At 39.9% G+C, this 23,355-nt stretch overlaps 2 protein-coding genes and 1 long non-coding RNA gene across 14 annotated transcripts in view; 1 reads left to right on the top strand and 2 right to left on the bottom strand.

The window, feature by feature from the left end:
- Positions 1 to 20,652, top strand: part of FANCC (FA complementation group C) — a 72,240-nt gene extending 51,588 nt beyond the window's left edge. For 2 of the 5 annotated variants that reach the window (XR_014172963.1, XR_014172965.1), the window contains exons 13-17: positions 2,113 to 2,284; positions 5,476 to 5,676; positions 6,507 to 6,722; positions 9,334 to 9,453; positions 10,705 to 11,827. Coding sequence is in view for 1 of the 5 variants with exons in the window: in XM_081930626.1 (XP_081786752.1) it covers positions 2,113 to 2,284; positions 5,476 to 5,676; positions 6,507 to 6,650 (517 nt within the window). In the remaining 4 variants the exon portion in view is untranslated. Of the gene's footprint in view, positions 1 to 2,112; positions 2,285 to 5,475; positions 5,677 to 6,506; positions 7,000 to 9,333; positions 9,454 to 10,704; positions 11,828 to 20,549 lie in introns of those variants that run through there. The other 3 variants (XR_014172962.1, XR_014172964.1, XM_081930626.1) reach the window with 3 other exon arrangements.
- Positions 11,104 to 23,355, bottom strand: part of AOPEP (aminopeptidase O (putative)) — a 204,936-nt gene continuing 192,684 nt past the window's right edge. For 7 of the 8 annotated variants that reach the window (XM_081930531.1, XM_081930529.1, XM_081930534.1 and 4 more), the window contains 3 exons: positions 21,816 to 21,902; positions 15,265 to 15,467; positions 11,104 to 12,996 (listed from right to left, as the gene is read on the bottom strand). In XM_081930531.1, coding sequence (XP_081786657.1) covers positions 15,327 to 15,467; positions 21,816 to 21,902 — 228 coding nt within the window. In that variant the 3' untranslated portion in view covers positions 11,104 to 12,996; positions 15,265 to 15,326. The remainder of the gene's footprint in view (positions 12,997 to 15,264; positions 15,468 to 21,815; positions 21,903 to 23,355) is intronic. The other variant, XM_081930532.1, reaches the window with a different exon arrangement.
- On the bottom strand, positions 15,475 to 20,165 carry LOC309380710. Its single transcript, XR_014173062.1, has 3 exons — positions 20,138 to 20,165; positions 16,939 to 17,778; positions 15,475 to 16,454 (listed from the first exon to the last, which is right to left on the bottom strand). It is a non-coding gene; the product is annotated as an uncharacterized lncRNA (long non-coding RNA).

Below are 23,355 nucleotides of genomic sequence, written 5' to 3'. Positions count from 1 at the left end.
CAGCAGGTGGAGCTGTCTGTTTGCCTGGAACCATGAGTGGGGAACCCTTTTCAGCCTAAGAACTGCATTCCCTGGTGGCTAATCTTTTGGATAGCTGGTGAGGCCAAAACGAGTTTAGCCAAAGCAGCAATGGGAGGTTTGCAACATAATCTCTCATTGCTGCAAGCCAGATTTTCTTGAGTGTAACGACAGCAAGATTGGGCTCAGAAGGTGAGCAAAATCCTTGACCAGGATCATATTGGAAGGAAATGATTCCTGAGATATGCTGTTCCCAGTGACACTTTTTCAATTGCGCATTTTTCCAGTTCTCAGTTTGCTGCATTTTTGTATTGATTTCTGGTTTGTAGGGGTTAAAGATGTCCTCATGAAATTTTGTCAGTCTTTTAGTGTGCAAATCTCTTAAAACACTTTCCCCCTCCAAGCAAATTCCCCTACAATACTGCATTTCTGTATGTTGTTTTCACTAATATATTCACTATCATGTATACTTTCACCTAATATGTGTATTTTTATATACTCTTATTTGGTTGGGGAACTGCATTGCTTTTAAGCAGTATTTCGGTTTGCATATTTCAGAAAGTGGAAATTGGGCAAGTTTGCTTTAAAATAGGAAGCAAATTAAATTTAGAGTCTTAAAGATAAAAGCTAACACCTTGAATTGAGTCTAGATACAAAGTGAAAGTTAGTGAAACTAAACTAGCATAACTGGAAGTGATTTGGACACAAACTACCATGGTCAAGTCAGCCTTCTCTAGGAAATGGTGGCGTTTGTGAACCAGAGTTGGTAAAAAGCATTTCTGGCTACTGTTGTCTGTACTGTACATATAAGCAGCAGGTAAAGGTAAAGGTACCCCTACCCGTACGGGCCAGTCTTGCCAGACTCTAGGGTTGTGCGCTCATCTCACTCTATAGGCCGGGAGCCAGCGCTGTCCGCAGACACTTCCGGGTCACGTGGCCAGCGTGACAAGCTGCATCTGGAGAGCCAGCGCAGCACACGGAACGCCGTTTACCTTCCCGCTGGTAAGCGGGCCCTATTTATCTACTTGCACCCGGAGGTGCTTTCAAACTGCTAGGTTGGCAGGCATTGGGACCGAACGACGGGAGCGCACCCCGCCGCGGGGATTTGAACCGTCGACCATGCGATCGGCAAGTCCTAGGCGCTGAGGTTTTACCCACAGCGCCACCCGCGTCCCTTATAAGCAGCAACAGGTCCAGAAATACCCCAACTCTATGAACAGTGTACCTCCGCCAGTATCATATCTGCTGACCAGCAGTGGAGTTCCAGGGTATCAGGAGGGAGCCACTTCCAGTCTAACCTGAAATTCCGGGAATTGAATTTGGGACTTTCTATATGCGTAGCACATGGTCCACCGCTGAGCTATGGCCCTTGCACAGTTATGTTGTCTATATTTTTTATGTCAAGAGTTGTTGTGTTATGTTAGGTTTTATCTTTTGCTTTGCTTTGGATGGATAGTTGATCTGAAAAGTGGCCTAAAATATTTAAAATAAAATACGAATAAATAAATAACTACGGCCAGCTCCTCAAACACTATACAGTGGTACCTCGGGTTACAAACACTTCAGGTTACAGACTCCACTAACCCGGAAGTAGTACCTCAGGTTAAGAACTTTGCCCCAGGATGAGAACAGAAATCGTGCGCCGGTGATGCACTGGCAGCGGGAGGCCCCATTAGCTAAAGTCGTACCTCAGGTTAAGAACGGTTTCAGGTTAAGAACGGACCTCAAGAATTAAGTTCGTAACCAGAGGTACCACTGTAATCTCGTAACAGAAATGAGAAACAAAGGTTTGTGTTTCATTTGCATGTAAAAGTTGTTCAAGGCAGAAGACAGTTTTCAAAGTGCAGTTTTAAGAAAAATGTCTAAAATATTTGTGAGCTATCTTTTTATTATTTAAGTGCATATTGGAAATTAACCTCTCTGCTGAAGGAATTACTTTTCCTGTGAAATATTATTATTGTACTACCATGGATTGCCTTGCCTCATGTGCAGATAAGACTGCACAGGTTCCAAATGAGCACCTCTTGGGAATCTATGATGAAATTTAAAATTATAATTAATGGAAAAACTGAAATACATTTTGTGCTATTCCAGATATTGTGGAGACCTCTTTGAGAACTGGTTTTTGTTTGTTCATTTTGGAGAATGGGCTGATATCGCAGCAGAGCAGTTGTTGTCACAAGTGGAATCCTCAGATGCTTTGTTTTGGCTTTTGGCATTTTACTATTATCCAGGTGAAGAGAATTGGCGGAGAATTCAAACAATGGTGGGTAGTTCTATCTATGCGCGTGAGAATTCAGTAATCGGCCATATGTCTGAAATGTGAGGCATTGTGGTGTAGAAGAAATATTTTGCCACAGTTGTTATTTAAGCCAAGGCTGTAAAGGCTGTAATTGAAATTCAGTCCTGATCGCAAACTCCACTTTCTGCAGGGATTGGCTCCATTCAGGAGCTTGGAAAGTGGGCCTTGCCTCTGGCAGGAAATTTAAAAGGCACTTGATGGAACGCAGTTTGGCCAAGGAATAATTGGGAGTGCATTTGCAGTCATGGCTTTGCCTGCCCTATACCTGATTTCATATGACATCAGGCAGCCCTGCCTTGGAGAAAATGGCCTTTTGGGCCAAATTAGGACCCCTAGCAGGCCTAATTTGGCCCGTGGCCCAGATGTCCCCTGTTCCTGGTTAAAGGCTTAGAGATTCTTTCTAGGGATCTTCCATTCATTAAAATTTCCAGTCACAAGACTTTCTATTAAGTCTCTTGCTGGCCACAGCAACTCAGCTGTATCAGTAGTGGAAAATAACAGCAGCTCTGAGGATTAGACTACTAGTAGGGCAGGTGAATAAAATGCTAGCTGTCCATTTAGCATTTATAATGTAATAATCTCTATTCAGCTAGCTTTCTACACTGCCAGTTGTCACTCTTGAATCATTCACTAGTAAAATTGTATAGCTCTTGGCGGTCTCACAGTATGATCACGTTAAAAACTTTGTGTGGTGGTAACGAGACAGTTCTTCCATTATCACCAATAGCAGTGACATTAGGTTAACCTTTCCTGTCTAATATACCTTTAGAAATCATAGTGATCTTGTGACAAAGGAGCTGCGGGCATCCTGAATTACCGCCAAGTACCCTTTTCATATAAAGACATGGGAGCTATTATTCAGTTAGCCAATTAGTTGATTTCTATCCTGACTTTTTATTCAGAAAGCTCACTAAAATAATTTAAGTTAAAAATAAATGAAACACAATTTTGCTGGGCTATTTCTTCCCCTTCCCAACAGCTGGCATTGTTCTAGGGTAATGTACACTCTTCGCATTAGTCCATTATGGATGTTCCCATCAACTTTATCCCATGGCATTCCTTTGAATTCTGGCAACTGGGCAGTCTGTTGCCTGACTGTGCACTGTGTGCTCACTGCCCAAAGGCAAAGAGGGACAGAACCAGGGGCTGCAGCAGCTGTGACTCAGGTGACCTGCTAAGTGATAGCAGTTATAAGTTCCATGTTAGTATGTGTGCTTATTAATTCCTCTACGTGCCTCTTGTGTTTTGCACAAACAAGAGTGTACACAATAAGTTTTCTGTACATTAATGGCCTCCCTGAAGTTCAGGGAATAGTTCTGCTTCTAATGGTAGTGACAGTAGTAGTAAAAAATGCAGTGACACGAGAATGCAGTCTTCTCTTGATGCAAAATTGCACTACAGAGGTGAGCCTGGCACCTTCATTATGGGCACCACAAAATAATAGTAACCTCTGGAAATTTTAATTGTCACTTCCTTTACTTACGGAGTCTTCTTTCATTAAAATGCTGCCAGGGGTTAGTTCTGTTTACACCTTTTAATTTCTTTAACCGCTCATGCCCTAACGTGACCCTTTCCAGTAAATACTCTCTCCTCCCACACCCCTTTTTCTTCAGTTGCAAAACTGAAATTAAGCGGGGGGAAGAAAAAAAAAAACTCTTTAAGCATGTGGTTTTGCAGCAGTTTCCACAGAGAGGAGAATTTTAACCCCTGAGTAGGCAAAATAAAAAGAGTGAAACTGCAGTCATTATATACATGTTGTGGGGGCACCAGAAGTTACATTAATGCTGAAATCAATTTATGTATAATTACAGAATGGAAATAGATCTGTAGATTTTCTGAGAGCAGGCAGGGATTCTGGAGGAGTGGTTTTAGCACTGCCTCCAACTGGCAGGGACCACCCCATATTGCAAGGAGGCATTAATCTGGCCCAGCCTACTTTGTTACCTTCCCTGCCACTAGTCCTCACCAGCGTTCAATTTCATTCGACCAGAGTTTTTCTCCACTTGTGTTCAAACTGTCTCCCAACTTGTTTCCTCATCCTAAGCTCTCTGGGGTATACCAGGAGGCTAAATGGGTTCCATGAAGTGGGAGAAAGACGCTCAGGGGTGATCATGTCAATGGCTTGGGCTATTTGGATGTCCCAGCCAGGGCTTTGACAGAAGCATCAGTCATATCAGCCAGAAAATCCCCTATAGCTGTCTGGAAACCCATTGGACCCATTAGCCTATGATGGCGGCCCATCCTGATAGGTCCCCCACCACTGCAGAGGGGAGAAGGTGCTGAAAGCCTAAATCTGATCATGACAAGGGGCAATGTCAATATCCTCCACTTTCAGATTGCCCTCTTCCTGTCCAGTTAAGAAATCAAGGTCCAGAATGCAGCCTGCCGCATTCGTTGGGCCAATGACATAGACATTTTTAAATCAGGAAGCATATTTATAAATGTTAACAGAGGGGGAAAGACACAATACGGAAATAAATTGCTTAAAACTAGTGTGTTTAGGGTTGCCAGGAAGGAGATATTTTCCATTTCCTGCCGTGCCTTTTATGTAAAAAATATTTTTAGGTAATACTTCTTAGGATCTAGCCAATAATTTCCTTTAATGCACAGACTCTCAAATCCTGCCTCTGTTTTGGCTCCAGAAGCTGTTTGTTCTGGCTGCTCCAAGAGGGGAAGGTGGGGGGGGGATGTATTTTAAACAATACTAGGAGGAAACCAACCCCCCTGGATTCATATCAGATTTTTTTTATCAGACGAGGTCAGATTGCAAGGGGATTAATTGATTTGTAGCTGCTGTATTGTCATAAGCTCTCAAAGAGCCTTCTGTTCTTTTCCCCACAATAGAACATCCTAACTTCATTCCACTTTGTGACTTTCACCATTTCCTTTTACCAAAAAAAGAGAGAGGTCAAACCCTATGTCATGGTCCTCGGTGCTTAGTATTTCAAGACTACTAAAAGCGGGGAGTTTCTAGTTCTTTTGAAATCTTCATTCTGCTCTTTGTGGTCCAGAAAGTAAGCGATGCAGAATCTCTCCCTCTGTGACCCTCCGTCACTGGCTCAGGAATCAGTTATGTGCTTTTCTGCAAATCTCAAGAAAACAAATGTTTATCTTTCACTTTGCAAACTTTTATTCCTTGCAATGCTTCTCAACAGGCGGAAGCAAGATCTGTATGTGAACATCTGACTGCCCTGTTCAGAACGCCAACTATTTCTGTCACAGATCTGCAGACTGCAGTTAGCAGCGGAACAAAACAAAACAAATCAAGTAGCAACCTGGTAGTTACACACCTGATTATCAGCTTTCTGCTGTTTACTCCTACTGGATACACAATAGCCGAAGAATTTATTACCCATGTAAGTATTTCTCTTCATTTTTTTACTGATAGCAAGATACCTACCAGTGTGAACAAATAAAAATTCTGCAGAATGTCGATTGTGAACAAGGAAGCCCCTGCTTGTGCCTAAGTTGTGTGTGCACTTATCACAGCCTCTGTGTCACATGGTGGAGCAACCCAAAAGGTGGTATATACCGTTTTCCTACACCTGGATTAAGGTTATGGTGGGGAGAATTCTGGTTTGATGGTGATGATGATTATTTTCCCCAGCCACTCTGGCCAGCTCACAGAAAATTTGAGCGCTCCTAAAAATATTTTTAAATATGTGTTGCGAACTGCATTGTGGAACCCCCTCTGTGAAGAGGAACTCATTTCTGGTTTGAATGCAGAACCGAGAAAAGAGTTAGGTCACCAATATCACTTTATTTTTAGAGGGGTAGAAAGTTGCTTTGCTGTCTGCCTTCTTGCAAGGCCCCAAAGGGTTTTTTTCTGAGATGGGGTGCAGGGTGGAAAAGAGATGGGGATTATTATCCCTGTCAGTTCAGACCCATGTGCTGCTGAAGGTAGCAAGGTGATGGTGCCTGCAATGCTACAATGTGCTTTTCTCCCAAGTTATGTGTGGAAGTTAGAGAAGCACTGGGGATGACTTCCCTAGTCACTTTGCTGCCTGTCTGTGTGCGGCTTGAAGACTGTTCTGTTCTGCTGTAAAACCCAAAGAGCTTTTTCTCTTCGTGCTGTAGATTGGAATGGTTTCCCTGGTTGTTTTTTCTTTGTCTTCTACAGTGTAATTTTCTACTAAATACTAGCATTTCTACTTTCTCAATTCTGTTGTTTTTTCTCCCTTTTCAGTTTGTAATTGCAGACAGTGAAATTTCAGAAGTTACTGGTCTTTTAACTCGTCTTGCAAATAGAGTTGGCCAACTTGGAATGAAATATCAAAGGACTGTAAAGCTGGTGAATGATCTCCTCCTAAAACTAAAATGTGGATTTTAGTTTTCTTTGTGATACTCAGCTTGGCCCAATAGTCTAACTAATCAGAACAGCCAGATGGAGGATGGAGAGAAGGTATTTGGTCTTTTTGCTTCCTTAAAGATGAAAGTGTTTTGTGTCTATGTGTATGTACAGTTGAATGCTAAAGATAAAAATGTTGATATAGAAGTTGTGAGCAGTATTATATCTGACCTTTCTCAGGTCACTCTCTGATTTAATATGGTGGCATCCTAAAAGGACCTTCTTCTATTTAACTTTGTCTCAAAAGTCATAAGGCTGAAAACAAAATGTAATTGTACTGGAGGGTTTTCCTTATGTAGCTGAATACCAGTAAATTTGAAGTGATATTTGAGCATGGATTGGATCAATCTTTTTCTGTCTTTTCGTTGTGAGAGAACTTGTGAGAAAAGCTACGTGATTAATGGTGTCTTTCCATACTCTGGGAGCTACACAACTGCTTGTTTCTGAGATGCTGCTTTGTAAAATATAAGCCCTATCACCAGCGATTGTTAATGATTCCTTTTGAAGTAAATCCCTGTGTCAGATTAGTGACCAATCATCTTCTTATATTTCTTCTGATCCCCCCCCCCCAAGGAAGCAGATCTATATTTTGTTAAAAGAGCATTAGTCAGCAAGTGTACTATGGCAATGTGCACCACAGACCTTTCTAAACCACAGGCCTCCTTTGAGCAATGCCAAGAAAATACTTGTGCAGCTTAGAAATGAATTTTGTTTGATTTTTCCTTCACAACAAGCCTCTTTACACCCTACCAGTCAATTCGCATATTTAGAAGCACCAAGTCATAATGTTCCCAAGTTTGCAGCTTAAGAGTCTTTAGTGGGAAGAAATCGTAGATTGGTCTGGAAATCCTTCACATTTTTTATTTACAGAAAGGACATACTTCCCAGAAAGTACGCACTTAGATGTTTACTCATTTCTGAGTTCACTTGGCAAGCTTTCCATTCAAGACTTGTCCCAAAGTGTGGATAATAAAACTCTTACACATACATACTTCTTAAAATATGGAATATATTGCAATAAAACATCTAGAAAAGGGAGTACTTCCTTCACCATTCCAACGATGAGGTGGCTATTTCAGATGTTGGGTATTTTGTCGGCAGACATCACCATATGCCAACTAGCCAGTACAACAGAGCTTTCCAAACTGTGTGTCGTGACACATTAGTGCATCAGCTGCAGTGTGCAGGCATGTCGCGTGAACGCTCCCCACTGGGCTAGAAAGGGGTTAGTTTCACCTCCAGTTTGCTAGTAAAAGTGAATTACCATTTCATGAAATTATGCAAAATCACTGTTTTGCAAAATGATACATGTCTAAAAAGTGTCTCACCAACACGAAAAATTTGGAAAGCTCTGCATTACAAATTAGTGGGTTCAGTGCGCAGCTCAGTGTATTGGGATGGAATTTAATGGGTTCAACTCGGATCACAGGACTGAAGTTGTTCTACCTAGTTGAGGCAGCGAGAGGAGGGAGCTTTCCAACAATGTATAAATCGTGCTGGATGAAAGATGGGGAGTTCTCTCCCTGTGCTCTCTAATTAGCATGTGCTCCTCCCACTCATGCATACAAATTATAAACTTTTATAGAAGCGTATTTATTCATTATACTTTGCATAGTCTAATATGATCTTCTACAAAACTTGTATTTCAATACATATATTAATTTAGAGGCAGGGCAGTATTGCTTTCCTCCCTTTATTTAGAGAATGTACTATTCCTACTGCTCTACACCTGTGGAGCTCCTAGACTAACTACTGGATGCTTTGCAGTCTGTGCATTGCAGTCTTCACCAAGGTTAGAAAAACAGCATTTTGGCAGGTGCTTCAAGTGCTCATAATTCTCAGTAACATCAACATGTGGGTCTGTTTAAGTCCACCTACCAAGCAGCCTAATGCCTGAAAACTGATGTGTTTTTTATTTCAAATGCTTGCCTGAACTTTTAAAAAGACGTGTTCATGGTTGCAATTTCAAATGCTACCTTAGCTTTGATTCCAGGAATTTGCATTAGGGTGGTCCATATGAGAGCAAATGCCAAAAAGGAGTTTCCCTTGCTTATTCTGGCTATCTTCCTTCAGCCATCTGTCTGACTCTTTTAAAGGCGTTAAAACCTCTAGAGCTGCTTTCTGAAGGGCTTAAGTGTACTCAAAACTGACTGGGGCCTTTTAATGCCCAACATCATACAGCTAACTCAGGCTGAAGCTGTGCCTCCCTCCCTCAAAGCAACTCAAAACACCCCAGGCTACTTTCAGCTGACAGCAGCAAAGCTTTAGTACTATAGTCCCTACCAAGCAATTGCTTTGCTTAAATAATAGTAAGAGAGGAAAAAGAAAACAATTTCACGAATTCATTGCTGCTAAGAATTTGGTTTTTCTCCTGTTTATTTTAAATTTGCTTTTTGCTTGTTTTGGTTTAATCATAGTAGTTCTCTTTATTAGCCAATTAAGCTCCTCTGTTACAGCGTGGGATAAAAGAAAAGTTATTACAGTAATTCCCTGGATAGTGTTGTGGATTCCTAAATAATTCCTATTTTGACACCACTCCACTTTCCATGTTTCTTGTAAATTTTAATTGTAAATTATGTCACAACTCCTTCATGCACTAGGTCAGGCAAATAGTTCTATGTTTGAAGACCGCATGCTTGCTTCTTTTTTCCTGATGGTTTTGCAGAGCTTGCATCTATTTCTGCTCTCAATTTGTCTTCTTGGAAACTACACATCCATTAGCTAAATGAAAGTCCTCTGCACAGTTTTCTTCAAGCAAGCCTCCAGGTTCTGAAGAAGGAAATAGGTACATCACCGTAATTCTTTATGGGCTTTTTTATTTAGGTTTTGGTAGCCTTAACATGAAGTTGAATTATTCCAATCTGTGGTAGAAATCTTAAGATTCTTTTTTAAGCTATGTCTTGTTCAACTCTTCAATGCATTTTTGTTAGAAAAGAAACAAGTGCATGAAGAAACAGCCTAGGATTCCTAATTTACTGCATCAACAGTCTCTAAAGACCTTACCAGTAGGGTTGGGTGATGTGTTCATACATTGTCCAACACTGGTTTGTAGAGCATATCATGAGAACAGTTTCAAAATGTTTAGCTGCTGATATATCATGGAATTGAAAACCAGATATCGCCCAGCCCTACTTACCAATTCTATCTGTGTTATTTTGGCATAACTTTTGGATTGGTTTACTCAATTTCAACATGTCATAGAACCAACTCTTAATTTGCGAAAACACCACAAAATTAACTTGTGTCGGCTTGTCACAGCAGTATCTTGTGTGGCCCTTTAAAAAGTAAAGATTGTAGCATATGCTCTTGTAGAGTTCAGTTTATTAGATGAATTGTATTGCCTTAAGCAATTATATAAGAATTCTTCCTCAATGTCTGATGTATTGCCTTTTCTACACTACCATGATCCAGAGTTTTACATGGTAAAGAAGGTGCAAAGGGTGCTGCTCTAACCCAGAGAGACAAAGAAGTTGCCTTATACTGAATTAGACTACTGATCCACCCAATTTGGCAAATCCGGATATAGTTAACAACAGTATAGCGTAATCTATTATGTCAAAATAATAGCCAGCACAATGTGTTCTTGCCCACCAGAGAGGGTATGATATTTGGGGAGAAAAAGTTTTATTTTATTTAACAAATGGAAATTGGCATATCTATGTAATCCAGGGGGAATTATTAACTCAATGTAGGAACTGTAACCCTTGGGCAACACCATGCCTGGTTTGACAGTGAAACAAGCTAAACATGAACATCCATAGAGGATGACAACAATGGTGCTGCACTTAAGGCAATGCTTTTTCACTAGGTTAACAGGCTGTGCTGAGAGAGATGCTTGGCAATATAATTTATATGTTGACATTTAACAATTCAAAATAAAATCACAAGGACAGATAAAAAGGCAACAGCTCCTTCATGTACAGTGGCAAATACATTTGAGTCGCCTTACTCAGCTTTTGCATCTTTCACAATTGAACAACAAAAGAATTACTTGCTTTCTCTTTGTTATTTTCTGCAAAAAACCCCTGTGAAATAGAGCATAACTTGCTTCATGAATGCAGCGGATCCTTTCTTGAATACATCAAAAGGTCTACATTAACTGTGACTGCAGTAACTCAGTATGGTGCCATGCAAACTCCAGATTTCTCCTGAATTTGGAAGACTGAATCCAGGACTGCTGTCGGAGCATATTTCAGCTAATTAGAGTTTGGGAACTGAACTCTTTTGAGTTGGATGCCACAGACAGAGAAGCTCTCTTGTGTGTGTATGGGCACTTGGTGAATGGCCCTAAGGAAGGTAAGCAGGAACAGAGTTTCTGGTTTTGTGCATTCATAAAGGTTTATTATTCTCTCCTTCTCTTTTTGTAGTCATCAGTAAACCAACTGATAATTTTGAGACGAAATACAAAGGAGAAAATACAACTTTGGCACATGCATGATTTACAAAATTGTTTATTTATAAAGCTTATTGCCATTATTTTACAAGACAGGACTTCCACAACTACTGTGATTAATAAGTAACATGATTAGCTTCATTCATAGCAAAGTGATGTGACCAGCTTGTCACTATTATATTTCATGGTTAAGAGTTTTAATGGTGTGCTCACAATATTGTGGCAATAAGTTACCCATAAAAAAGACCTTGAGAAAGACAGACATCTTTGTCACTTCAGTTTTCTTCAGATTAAACATCCCTCAAGAGTCCATTTTGCATCTAGTTATTTTTCCCTGTAGCTGTGCTAAACATGATAAAAATGTCCACAATCTCAATATTAACAATTTAGATTAGTAATTACTTGTTTGCTCCAAACCGACTTTAAATTTTGCAGCAGATTTTAATTATCAGTTTGCTAAATGCAAAAGTAGTACAAAATACCTATTTAAATAAATCTCTCTCCGGTGATTTTCTGGCCTGGTTTGCATAATACCTCATGATAACTATTACAGTAAAGTGTCTTCTGGCAGATAATAAGCTGGCGCCACAGACACTTACAAAAGTGAGGGGATGTTGGAGTTTTTTCCTGCTTCATTGCCATTACCCTCTGGCAAAGAAAAGTATGGGGTAAAATGTTTGTCAGCTGATTGTTTTACCAGTCGCATAAATTGTTCCTTTGATGTCCAAGGTCAATGAAATCTTAGTACCACCAGCCTTTGCTAGAAGATACATTAAAAGTCTCTGATCTTTCCTGCAAGGGAAACAGTGGTAAAACTTATTACTCTGTCACAGTGAAGGAATGCTTGTAAAAAAGTTCAGTAATGTAGGGGATGGCTTTTCTTTACTATCCTTCTTGAAAGGGGGCATCTCTCTCAATCTCATTTTCCTTGTATGCATGAAGTGGGAGGGAATCGCAACAGATGTAGTGGAGTGGAAACTGGAACTTGATATTCATGTGAATGTCACATGCTCTGTCATAAAGCTGACTGTAACTTGAGAAGACATCAGGTCCAGTATTCCACAGCATAGTGTAAAAAGTCACACCACAGTATTATTCTGTGACCACCAGCACAGCTTCCTTGAAAATATATATTAATTGGAAAGAAGAGCAACAGCAAAACATTCTTCCTCTGTTCAGAAAATAGCAACTAGTAGGTTGAATGCCAGAATGAAGTACCCAGGATGCTTCCTCATTGAAGGAGTAATCCTAACTTGACACAGCCTACACATACCTCACCCACCCACTGGCAAAGCTACTAGCTCCTTTTGCAAGAGCCTGGCATGTAGTCCATGTAAGGATTTGTTTGTGATCCACATCAAAGTACTGGTCTGTTCTATCTTTGGTTTCAGACATGAAGTAAGAGTTAGGTTTTCATAGACGTCTGTGCATTTAGAAAAGAATCTTTTTTGCTTTAGGGCTCGACTCCTGTTCCTGCTGAACTGAGCCAGTATATAAAATCAGAACTGATATCAGCTCAGTAGGCACCGGAGGACGGGTCCATCGACAGGCAGGAACAGTATCTGCTGCAAGGGGACAGTTCCAATAAGAAACAGCCATTTAATATCAACAATATACACACTGGACTTTGCAACCATCGGGGCTGCTTTAAGAACGGCACATTCTTTTATAAAATACAATATTTTTTAGCATTAGGCTCTTCCACAGTTATTGATTACTTCTATACTGTAGCCAAGCAAGGGTGATTTCTCACGTGGATTCTTTGCATTCTTGGCAGGAGGGTACAGGGTTTGCATCTTTCCCACGGCTTCTTCGCCTGTTACAATCTGCAACCTAGATTCCAGGCAAACATGTGCTATAATACTATTACAGCAGCAGTCAACATTTTAAGAGAGTTTTCCATCTCACCTTCTCTTCAGGTGCAGAACTTAGCCACTGTGAACAAAGAGGAAATCAGTCACTGTTCACCAATCAGCTAAGCTCTGCACCTCGCTAGAGAGGTCTTCATCTGAACATAGTTACAATAGCAGCTGAAGTCCTTCAGTGACTTGTCTGTACATTTTTAGGAGAAGTAGATTCAGGGGTTCCAACAGTATGGATTGCCATACCTACATGCAGTTACAGATGCCAATGTCATGGTTATGTGGTAATCCCTGGCAATGTGATTTTAATCTTAAGTCACAAATCAGCATGCCAGGAACCCAAACAACCAAAACGAAGGAAATGTGGGTGGCTTTTCTCTTTTCCATCAAGATAACTTGAAAAAGCTAACCTTTTCACTCATTTCGTTTACATGCTAGAATATTCGTTGGCTCACCAGTTTGGCTACTCAAAACAAATCATACTTATCAGCTCTATAAAACAGCATAAAAAAGTTCATAAAACAGTATGAAGAGTATTCTATTGCCAACAGAGTTAAGTGTTCTTAATATAAATTGTTATTTTTTTAATTAAAAAAAATAGGGTGGTGGATTGAATGAATTGCTCACACAGCAGAAGAATAACCCATTTTAAATTTGAATTTCTGACTGTTCTAAAATAAATTAAGGTGAAACTGAACATGTTATCAAATCACTAAATCACATTTTGCTACTTCCTTATAAAGGTAAAGGTACCCCTGCCCGTACAGGCCAGTCTTGCCAGACTCTGGGGTTGTGCGCCCATCTCACTCAAGAGGCCAGGGGCCAGCGCTGTCCGAAGACACTTCCGGGTCACGTGGCCAGCGTGACATTGCTGCTCTGGCGAGCCAGAGCTGCTCACGGAAACGCCGTTTACCTTCCCGCTAGAAAGCGGTCCCTATTTATCTACTTGCACCTGGGGGTGCTTTCGAACTGCTAGGCGCTGGGACCGAGCAACGGGAGCGCACCCCGCCGCGGGGATTCGAACCGCTGACCTTTTGATCGGCAAGCCCTAGGCGCTGAGGCTTTTACCCACAGCGCCACCCGCGTCCCTCACCTACTTCCTTATAGTCTACATTAACCAGAAGCCAAGCTTGAATAATATGTTTGCAAGCAAAGCCCACCAGTTTATTTGGTATATCTTTGCCCCCCCACATAAGAAGAACAAGATTTTCCATACTCAGCTTCATAACCAGAGCAGCCCTTTCTACAAAAAATAAAAATACACAAACACAACACTTTTTATATCCTGGTGCATCCTTTCCTAAGCATTCATTTCTAGTGGAACAATTTTGTTACTGGCTGGTCTTTTAATACTACTTTGTTTAAAAGTTATGTGAATAATCCAAATTATTTGTGTCTTTTAAATTGTTAACCTCATTAAATGAAAACCTAGGAATACAAGCCAGGAAAGGAGCCTTCTCCTAAACTTTAATTATTCTGTATAACATAAACCAAATAGAAAAGGGGAAATATTTCAGAGTAAATTATCCACTTACAACAGTATTAAAATAGTTGCTGTTTAATGCATTGATTAAACGTTAAAGGCTGTTTGCCCAACCGCATCACAGGCTATCAAAATGCCCACCATAGCATGGCTAAGACCAGTTCTGTTTAGCATTACACAAGATGCTGATCACATAAAAACTGAGGGAACGCCAATGATTTATAAATGGGTTCAGGCTGCTTCAAAAGCCATATATAAGAAATGGCCAACCCTCACCTGGTGCTGTAAAAACTGGCCAGCAAAATGATGTTCAACTTGGTATAAAGTTGTTATTTTCCCTTGGCAATCCCTCCTCAAATGAGCCATTAAAAAGGTTATAGTTCATGTTAAACCAATTAATTAAATGCAATAAAAAGTTACCTATTTCTACCACAGATATATCCAAATATTACATGTATTTAGGAGCATAGGTAATTTTTATTTCCTGGGAAGCTCCCATCAAAGATAGCAGCAACTATGCAAGAATGTAAGCTATAACACTTGCCATTCTCATGCTCCAAACATATGTAAAAAATGTGCGGATTCTTTTCAGCCTCAAGAGTTCTACGTTTTGAACCCAGTTTGTATATGATACACTATTACAATCTTAGCCAGAGTCCAGATTTCAAAATATTTGCTTGCTCATAGAAATACAGATACTATGGAGAAAGTTGCTGTCAAAAACTTACATTGAAACATTCTTGCCCATCTTTTATGATTTTACCCTATTATCCTACTTTTTAACACAGCTCCCTCTCTGGATAGCTTTCTTTACTTTGAGGATTTTAAGAGATTTTAGGTTTTGATAAATAAACTTACTCATTCGTAAACTATTTTCTTCCCCTGAGAAATGAACTATCTGGGAAAGAAAAACCACCTCATCAAAACAACATCTCTGCCACTACTTTAGCAGAGGACGCATCCATTTGGTCACGGGTTGTGGCAAAACTTTTACGTGCAATTTCTTGTTGTTTTGCATCCTCATTCACCATTAACTCTCCATATAGGTAGACACCCATTGCCTGAAAGAGGAAGAAAACAATAATCCTATAATATAATCAGTTCCAGTGTGGTGCTTTTCAAGATAACAGCAGCTGTACCAAACTTACAATTTTAACATGCACAAGTTTTCCTTCCTAAAAACTTTCAGGGTTCTTTGTAAGACTTTTTAAAAAGCATAACACAACTGGAAACCCACGAAGTTGTTTCCTACTATGGTCTACTCAAAGTAGATCCACTGTAATTAATAGTTCTATGTTAGCCATGCCCAGTAATGTCAATTGGTCTACTCAGAATATTATTAATATTCTATATAATATTTTTATAACAATTCTTTGTAGTTGAGGTTGAAAAGTAAAAATCTTTATAGCCAAGTGAGCTTCACTGGAATAAAACTGAGTCTTCTACTGAAATATTTTTACAGAACCTTTTTGCATCCAGTAATTCTGTACTATCCTGAAAATACAAGATTGTGCCTGCTGCAACCATGGGGAATTGTAAAAATAATCTGGTTGATTGCAGCAGCAAGCAAGCAAGCAATTTATTATGGATACAGTATTTTTTTTCCATGTTCTAGAACTTGCAGAGTTGGTTCTAGAAGTGGGAGGCATATAGCTAAGAGGTTTTGCAAAACTTGGGTAGCCATATTGTTAACTAAAATTTAACTTTTCCTCATGCAGTTGTGAATTTAATACATATGAATATGTTATGTCATTTTTTCAAAACTTCAACAACTTTATTAGTTTCAGTCACTGGCTTTGCGCCAGAATCTAGTTAAAAGACAGAAAACAGAGGGTAAAAATAAGCAATTTTTGCAATGAAGAGGTATAAGCAGTTGGATTTCTGAAGCAGCTGTTACTAGAATCAGTGCAATTTAACTTTAAAAAATGATCTGAAAAGAGATTAATGGAAAGTCAAATTAGCATGTGATTCTAGATCATTTATGATGGCAAATCCTCAAACTGTGAGCAGTTGCAACAGCATATATCCAAATTGAGTAGACACAAGATCTACCCACCAGGGAAGAATGGCAGATGAAGGTGATGGACTACATGGAACTGGCGGAAATGACTGGCAGAATCCGAGACCAGGGAGAAGAGTCGGTGGAATAAGATTGGAAGAAATTTAAAGTTTACTTACAGAAACATTGTAAAATTAAGGAATGTTAGAAGGATGTTGGAATGAAATTATGTGGTTTTAGCAGAAATGTTATAAAGGATTAAGAAAAATAGATTGTTAATCGGTGAAAGGAGGGAAAGTAAAGTTACATTAGTTTAAGATAAATTATAGGACAAAAATTGGGAAAGATGGAAAGGATTTGCTGAAATAGCTAACTGAACTAGAATACAAAAAAGGGAGGTGTGAGGAGGTCAATGAAACAAGCAAATGAAAGATAAGTTATGGGAAGGTTTGTTGTTTTCTCTTTTTTCTTTCTGTAACCTTTAAAACTTTAATAAATATTATATATATATCCAAATTGAGTGATCAGGCAACAGAATGGGCATGGAAACTTGATAAAAACCCTATCTCCATATGCATTTGGATGGGATCTAAACTGGTTTGAACCACTTCAAAAATAAGATCCTGGAGTTGCAATAGATGGTTATATAGGCACTTCTATCTTTTGAAAAACCACAGGCGTTTTTTACGCTTTGCTTATAGTTGGATGCCAAGGAAGCACTGTATAAAATCATGGACATGGTAAAAGTATAAGGGGAGAAATAGAAAAGTATTAGAATTCAAAATCATGCAGTGTCCCAGTTCACATGTAACACTAATCCAAATTGTCTTAGTGAAAATGAGCATATGTACAGCACTCTTCCTCTGGTCCTGCTGCTGCTGGAGCTAAACTATGGCTTGGCTTAGTGTTACATACAAACCTAGGCTCATGATTTGCCTGTCCTACACAAACCACAAGCTGTAGTCAAGTTTCACCACAGTCTATGATACTAGTCATTAGTGGAGGGGAATCTGTGGTCCTCCCATTGTAGCTGGACTCCAGCAACCACCATCCCTAACCACTTATCATATTAGTATTGGCTGATGGGGGTTGGAGTCCAACAGCTGCAAGTCCATCCATCTACCCCTGCAGTGATGAAGCCAGTATGAGACAAATTAATAGTTCATAGCTCTAACTCAATGAGTGGAACCTCCATGTATCAAACAGTATGCTAGGAACAATCCAGAGTGGGGGACTAGCTTCATGATTTCCTAAAATATTGCTTCCCAGGGGCACCTAGCTAGCCACCGTTGTCTTAGATGACCTTCTGGTTTGACCTAACAAGGTGATTCTTGTGTTCTTACTATGACACTAGTTTCAGTACAATAGTTAACCTAGAGCCCTCTTATCTTGATGAAAAAAGAAAATATCATTACATTCTGGCCGAAAAGAAACAGAAATACGCAACCCAAAAATGGCTACAATTATTCGACTCAATTCAGAGTAAAAACAACAAAGCGTTCTGGAACTTAGTGTACGGAGGATTGAAAGCCGAAAATCAACTAACTCTACCACCAATTGAAGAATCCAAATGGTCCCAATACTTTACATCTGTATTTAACAATCTACACAGTGAACTTAAAGGAAATGAAACCACTAAAAATAAAATTAATAAACTCCAGGAGTGGCCAAGGGTAGAGGAAGAGGAAATTAGAGAGATAGTTAAAAATTTCAAATCGGGGAAATCTCCTGGGCCAGACGGTCTACCAATAGAACTATTTAAGACCTATATAGATTGGTGGGCAGAACCCTTAGCTCAACTGTTTACTCTCATAGATAAATATGGGATCATACCTGAGATATGGTTAAGATCAATAATTATTCCAATCTTTAAAAATGGCGACCCAAAAGAACCAAGGAATTATAGACCGATAAGCCTATTATCAGTGATAGGGAAAATCTACGCCAAGCACCTCTTATCTAAACTCCTTACCTGGATGAAAAATCTAAATTTACCAGGGAAAGAACAAATAGGTTTCTCCAAAGGTTGCTCTACACTAGACCACTGTCTTGTACTTATGCACTTGGTTGAAAAATACAGATTCCAAAGGCAATCTAAGATATATGCTGCTTTTGTAGATTTTCGTGGTGCATTCGACTCAATTGACCGCCCAAAGTTGTGGAGGAAACTCGCAGAATTAAAAATTGATCAGCGCCTATTGATTCTAATGCAAAATCTACACTCTTCCAATACCTGCCAAGTCAAACTTAACACCAAAGGTCACCTTTCATCAGACATCCCTAACTCGAAAGGGTTAAAACAAGGGTGTATCCTTGCCCCCTTTCTATTTAATTTATTTCTATCAGACTTGCCAGATTACCTTCAAAAAATAGAATCACATGCCCCTAAACTTAATCAGAAACCAGTCCCTCTCTTATTATACGCAGACGATGCTGTCCTACTATCATTAACGAGCTTGGGTCTGAAACGTCTTATATCTTCACTGATCCTTTACTGCGAATGCAACAAACTCTCTATAAATTATGAGAAGACAAAAATTTTGGTCTTCTCGAATGGTTGGAAATTAGAGAAATGGAAAATAAGAGGGCAAGTAATCCAACAAGTGAAAATCTATAGGTATCTGGGAATCTTATTCCAGAGCAATTTAGGGTGGGCAACCCATCGCACAAACGCCATAAAACAGGCAAAGTGCACCTCATCAGCAGTTGCCCGTTTTTACTATCAGAAAGGTAATCAATTTATTCCTGCGGCCAATCAGATATTCCAAACAAAAGTGCAATCCCAGATACTCTATGGAATCCCGCTATGGGTCCAAGCATATAACAGTGATTTAAAAAAGATTCACTCCAGCTTTCTGAGACGTATTCTTGGACTCCCAGCTATGATCAAATATGAAACAATGTGTGCAGAAATAGGCATACACACAATGGAATATTGGGCATGGTCCACCTCAATAAAGTACTGGTTACGCTGCCATTTTCGCTGCCCTCCATCAAGTCTGCTCGCCGATTTGCTCAATGACTCCTATAAATCAAGATGGTATCAGCACCTCGAAAAAAAGATTGAATCTTTAGGCATCGAGCTGGAGCCCCTGTACAATTCTAATGAGCAATACATTTTCCATAATATCCTAACTAGACTAAAGGATGTCGAGAGACAAAATATTATGGCAGCTGTAAACAAAATTTGCTCCCCCATATTCTATGATTTAAACATCTTAGATAGCAGAGCCAATTACGTCACTAAATTAATAATCCCAGCCCAACGTAGGGCTTTTATGCTGGCCCGTTTGAATGTTTTTCCCTCAGCATTTGTCAGGGGAAGATATCAAAATATTCCTAGAAACAAGAGATTCTGCAGATGTTCTATGAATGTCCCGGACACTGTAGAGCATATTCTCTTTCATTGCCCATTGTACAGTACGCTCCGTCAACGCGTGCTGTCCCCTCTCTCGGGTGGTCTGGAACCCCAGCAAGGTGAATGTGTGGGACTCTACCTATCCGACGTTGACCAAAGGGTAACGGCGGGGGTAGCCGAGTTTTTGGTAGCAGTCCTCCAAGGAGCAGGTTAACAAAGAAAACCATTGACTCTATATGTATATATATATATATGTATGTAGCCAACTGCTGCCCTTTTATATATATTTCAAGGCCTTTATATGTTATTTTCTCTTTTATGGTTTTATTCGCATAATGCCTAATAAAGGTTTGATAAGTAGTACAATAGTTAACAGTTACTCTGCAAACTGCAATAGAACAACTTTTTGGGACATCTCTGTTACAAATACTGACTAGTATGCATTTAACATCTAGAGGAAACAGTGGTGGTCAGTGCTGTTTTTCTAGAGAAAGAGGTGCCGGAACTCACCATGAACACCTCCTTTGTTCTCTTAGAATGGAAATAGCGCCCACCTGAGAGGTGCCGGAACTGAGTTCTGGTGAGTTCCGGTTGGGGAAAAAGCCCTTCTGTTGGCAAGTTACTTCTGTGGTAAGATTCCACTTACTGCCAAATTGGAAAGTAAAACTGACACAGTTCTCATTCTGATTGACTATTCCATGAGCCATAACTCAAACATTCAAATTTAGTAAACACTGCTGGTTCTGTTACTCTAAATGTTAATGGTTGCATTTGCATTTTCTGCAGACTTCTAAAACAACCAAGTCCCCTTTCAATACTGGAAAACACACAAGACTTCAGTTTCATGCATTATCATTCCATAGATTGCACAAGTTCTTGGAGATGATTGAAAGAAAGGACCAACAGTTATCTGCAGCTTTGGTGTCAGGAATTCTACTCCCCAAACAGCACACAAATATATGTGTTCTGAAGCGGGAGATCTGGAAAATTGCGGAGGCTACTTCTATGAAAAGCACAATGCATTCCCACCCACCTTTCATGGAAGTACTTGCTACACTTTTCAAAATCATAATGACACTATGCTTACTTGAGATACTATTTTTCCAATTGGCATAAATACTGCATCTTTAAAAAAATCTGAAACACAGTTTTAATATAATTAATCTATGCTAAAAAGTTGTAAAGTTCCTTATTTAAGGTCCAGACATGCAGGCAGGGGAACAAACCAAGCAACTAAAATAACTTGGATGATACTTTATCCCATGGTCTCAGGGCAAGATATTGTTACAAGCTAGTGGATTCTGCAGTGTTCAGGGGCCCAGCAATATCCAACTCCTATTGAACTGAGCTGCTCTGATGTTAGGGGCCGAACTCATCTAATCCTAAGTACCTTTGGCTGGCCACTGCTGAAGTCTGAAAGAAGGAATGGGGCAGGCAAAACAGCTTAAAGAACGAGGAAGAAAGTTAGCCCAAACTGGTCCACAGCAATATAATAAAGATGAGAGGAGCAGAAGAGAAGAAAAACTGAAAAAAACGGGAACAGAGGAGAATTGCAAGTGGCCAAGGGTTAGGCTAAGGGGTGCAGAGTTTAAGTAACCAGCCAGATATTTGCCTCAGGGTCTCTAGTAGCGTTTTTAACCCAGTCCTTGCTGCCTCACCCCTTCCCCCATTCAGTAGCAATGCTGCTGTCAGAAGGCTGTTGATGTGGTCCACACAAGTTATGACAAATACAATAGGATTTATTGGTGGGACCATTTAAGGATAATTTCCAATGAGCAGTGGGGGAGAAATCAGTTTGCCTCACATTTTTAATGTGAACTACATTTCACACCACGAAACAAAATGCAGAACTGAAATGCAGCTACCCTTTGAAATCTCCTTGCCTCCAAATTTTATGTTGAAGTTCTTCAGTCAAAAATGTATTCTTGTACAAAAATGCATCAAGGAAATTTGTTCATAAAATAAGCAGTTTCATCTATCTAATTCAAGATACCAACACTCACATACCTATGATACTCTGGCTAAATGCAAATGTTAATAAATAGTACTGACCTGGTCTTCCTTGAGGAATTTCTCAACATCAACATACCCTGCTGTGTATTTATGTTTGATAACTAGCTCACACCATCGATGTCGAACCTTTAGCAAATGAGAAAAAAAGTAAAAGATTAGCTTCAGAAACTACAACTGGTTAAATAAAGCTCATTAAAATGCAGTTTCCTATTTTTAACACCAGTTGCCATCTTCAGAACTTAGCCATCAAGCATTTCTCCCTAACAGATCATTAATACTAACCAGACATACTAAATATAAAATGTGGCTTAATGAAAATCACTGAAATTCTAAATAACCCCTCTCCAGGATTGTTAAAATAACCAGTATCTGTAGATAGGAACATTGGCAAATAAATTGTAATGATATATAAAAACTTACAAAATTGTTTTATACTGAAATGCCTTATTTCATTAAATTATTTATTATTTATCAAACTGATATTTTTTTAAACAGGTCAGTGTTTAAAATGAGAGAAATATTGCTAAAGAGTGTGATGAAAGAGCTTTCTCTGCACAGTTGGGGCTGATAAGACTGCTCAGAAGAAGAAACTGTGCCATCAGTGTTCACAGAGGGCTGCTTCTTCTTTGGCGATCACTCTTAGCTGAGTACGATTGTCTTCCATAAACACGGTTTATGGAAGGTCACAGCCAGCTTATGCTTTGAAGCCCAAGCTTTATATGACTGGCAGGTATGGTGAAAGGAATGGAAATGGCCCTGCTGGTCCGCATCCACCAGGGGTTTATGTATTCAGAGCACTCATAAGTTGCCTTTCCAAGATGGAAACAGCCCGTTATTACATTACAGAATAGAAAGAGCAATGTATATAACATACATAAAAGGTAAAAGGACCCCTGATCATTAGGTCCAGTCGTGACCGACTCTGGGGTTGCGGCGCTCATCTCGCTTTATTGGCCGAAGGAGCCAGCGTACAGCTTCTTGGTCATGTGGCCAGCATGACTAAGCCGCTTCTGGTGAACTAGAGCAGCGCACGGAAACACCGTTTACCTTCCCGCCGGAGCGGTACCTATTTATCTACTTGCACTGTGACGTGCTTTCGAACTGCTAGGTTGGCAGGAGCAGGGACCGAAAAACGGGAGCTCACCCCGTTGCAGGGATTCGATCAGCAAGTCCTAGGCTCTGTTGTTTAACCCACAGCGCCACCCACGTCCCTATAACATACATACAAACAACAAAAATAGAGGCAGCACAGCCATGAAAAAAATAAAAACATGGGAGGTAAATCCAGGGAGGGAGGGAGGGAGGGAGGGGGAATGGCGATAATTCCACAACATTGATTGGGAAGGGGGTACTGTCAATGAGTCTGTGCAGTGGGCCTGGAATCTTCACAGAAATGCCTTGAATGATGAAAACCAAGCTGGGAACTGCTGTCCTATGGTGCAATCAGGTCACTGACAATGTGCGTGAATGAAGCGACCAGATGGACAGGTCCAGTAATGTTGGTCTTTGCCACCCAACAGTTGGCTTATGGTATGACACCACAAGGAAGCAGTTTCCATGTCAGTGCAGGGGCAAACAG

Source organism: Podarcis melisellensis, assembly GCF_964234715.1.
Source record: "Podarcis melisellensis genome assembly, chromosome: 11".
Lineage (NCBI taxonomy): Eukaryota > Metazoa > Chordata > Lepidosauria > Squamata > Lacertidae > Podarcis > Podarcis melisellensis.
The sequence above is the reverse complement of the archived record's forward strand: the minus strand, read 5'-3'. Positions and strand labels throughout refer to the sequence as shown.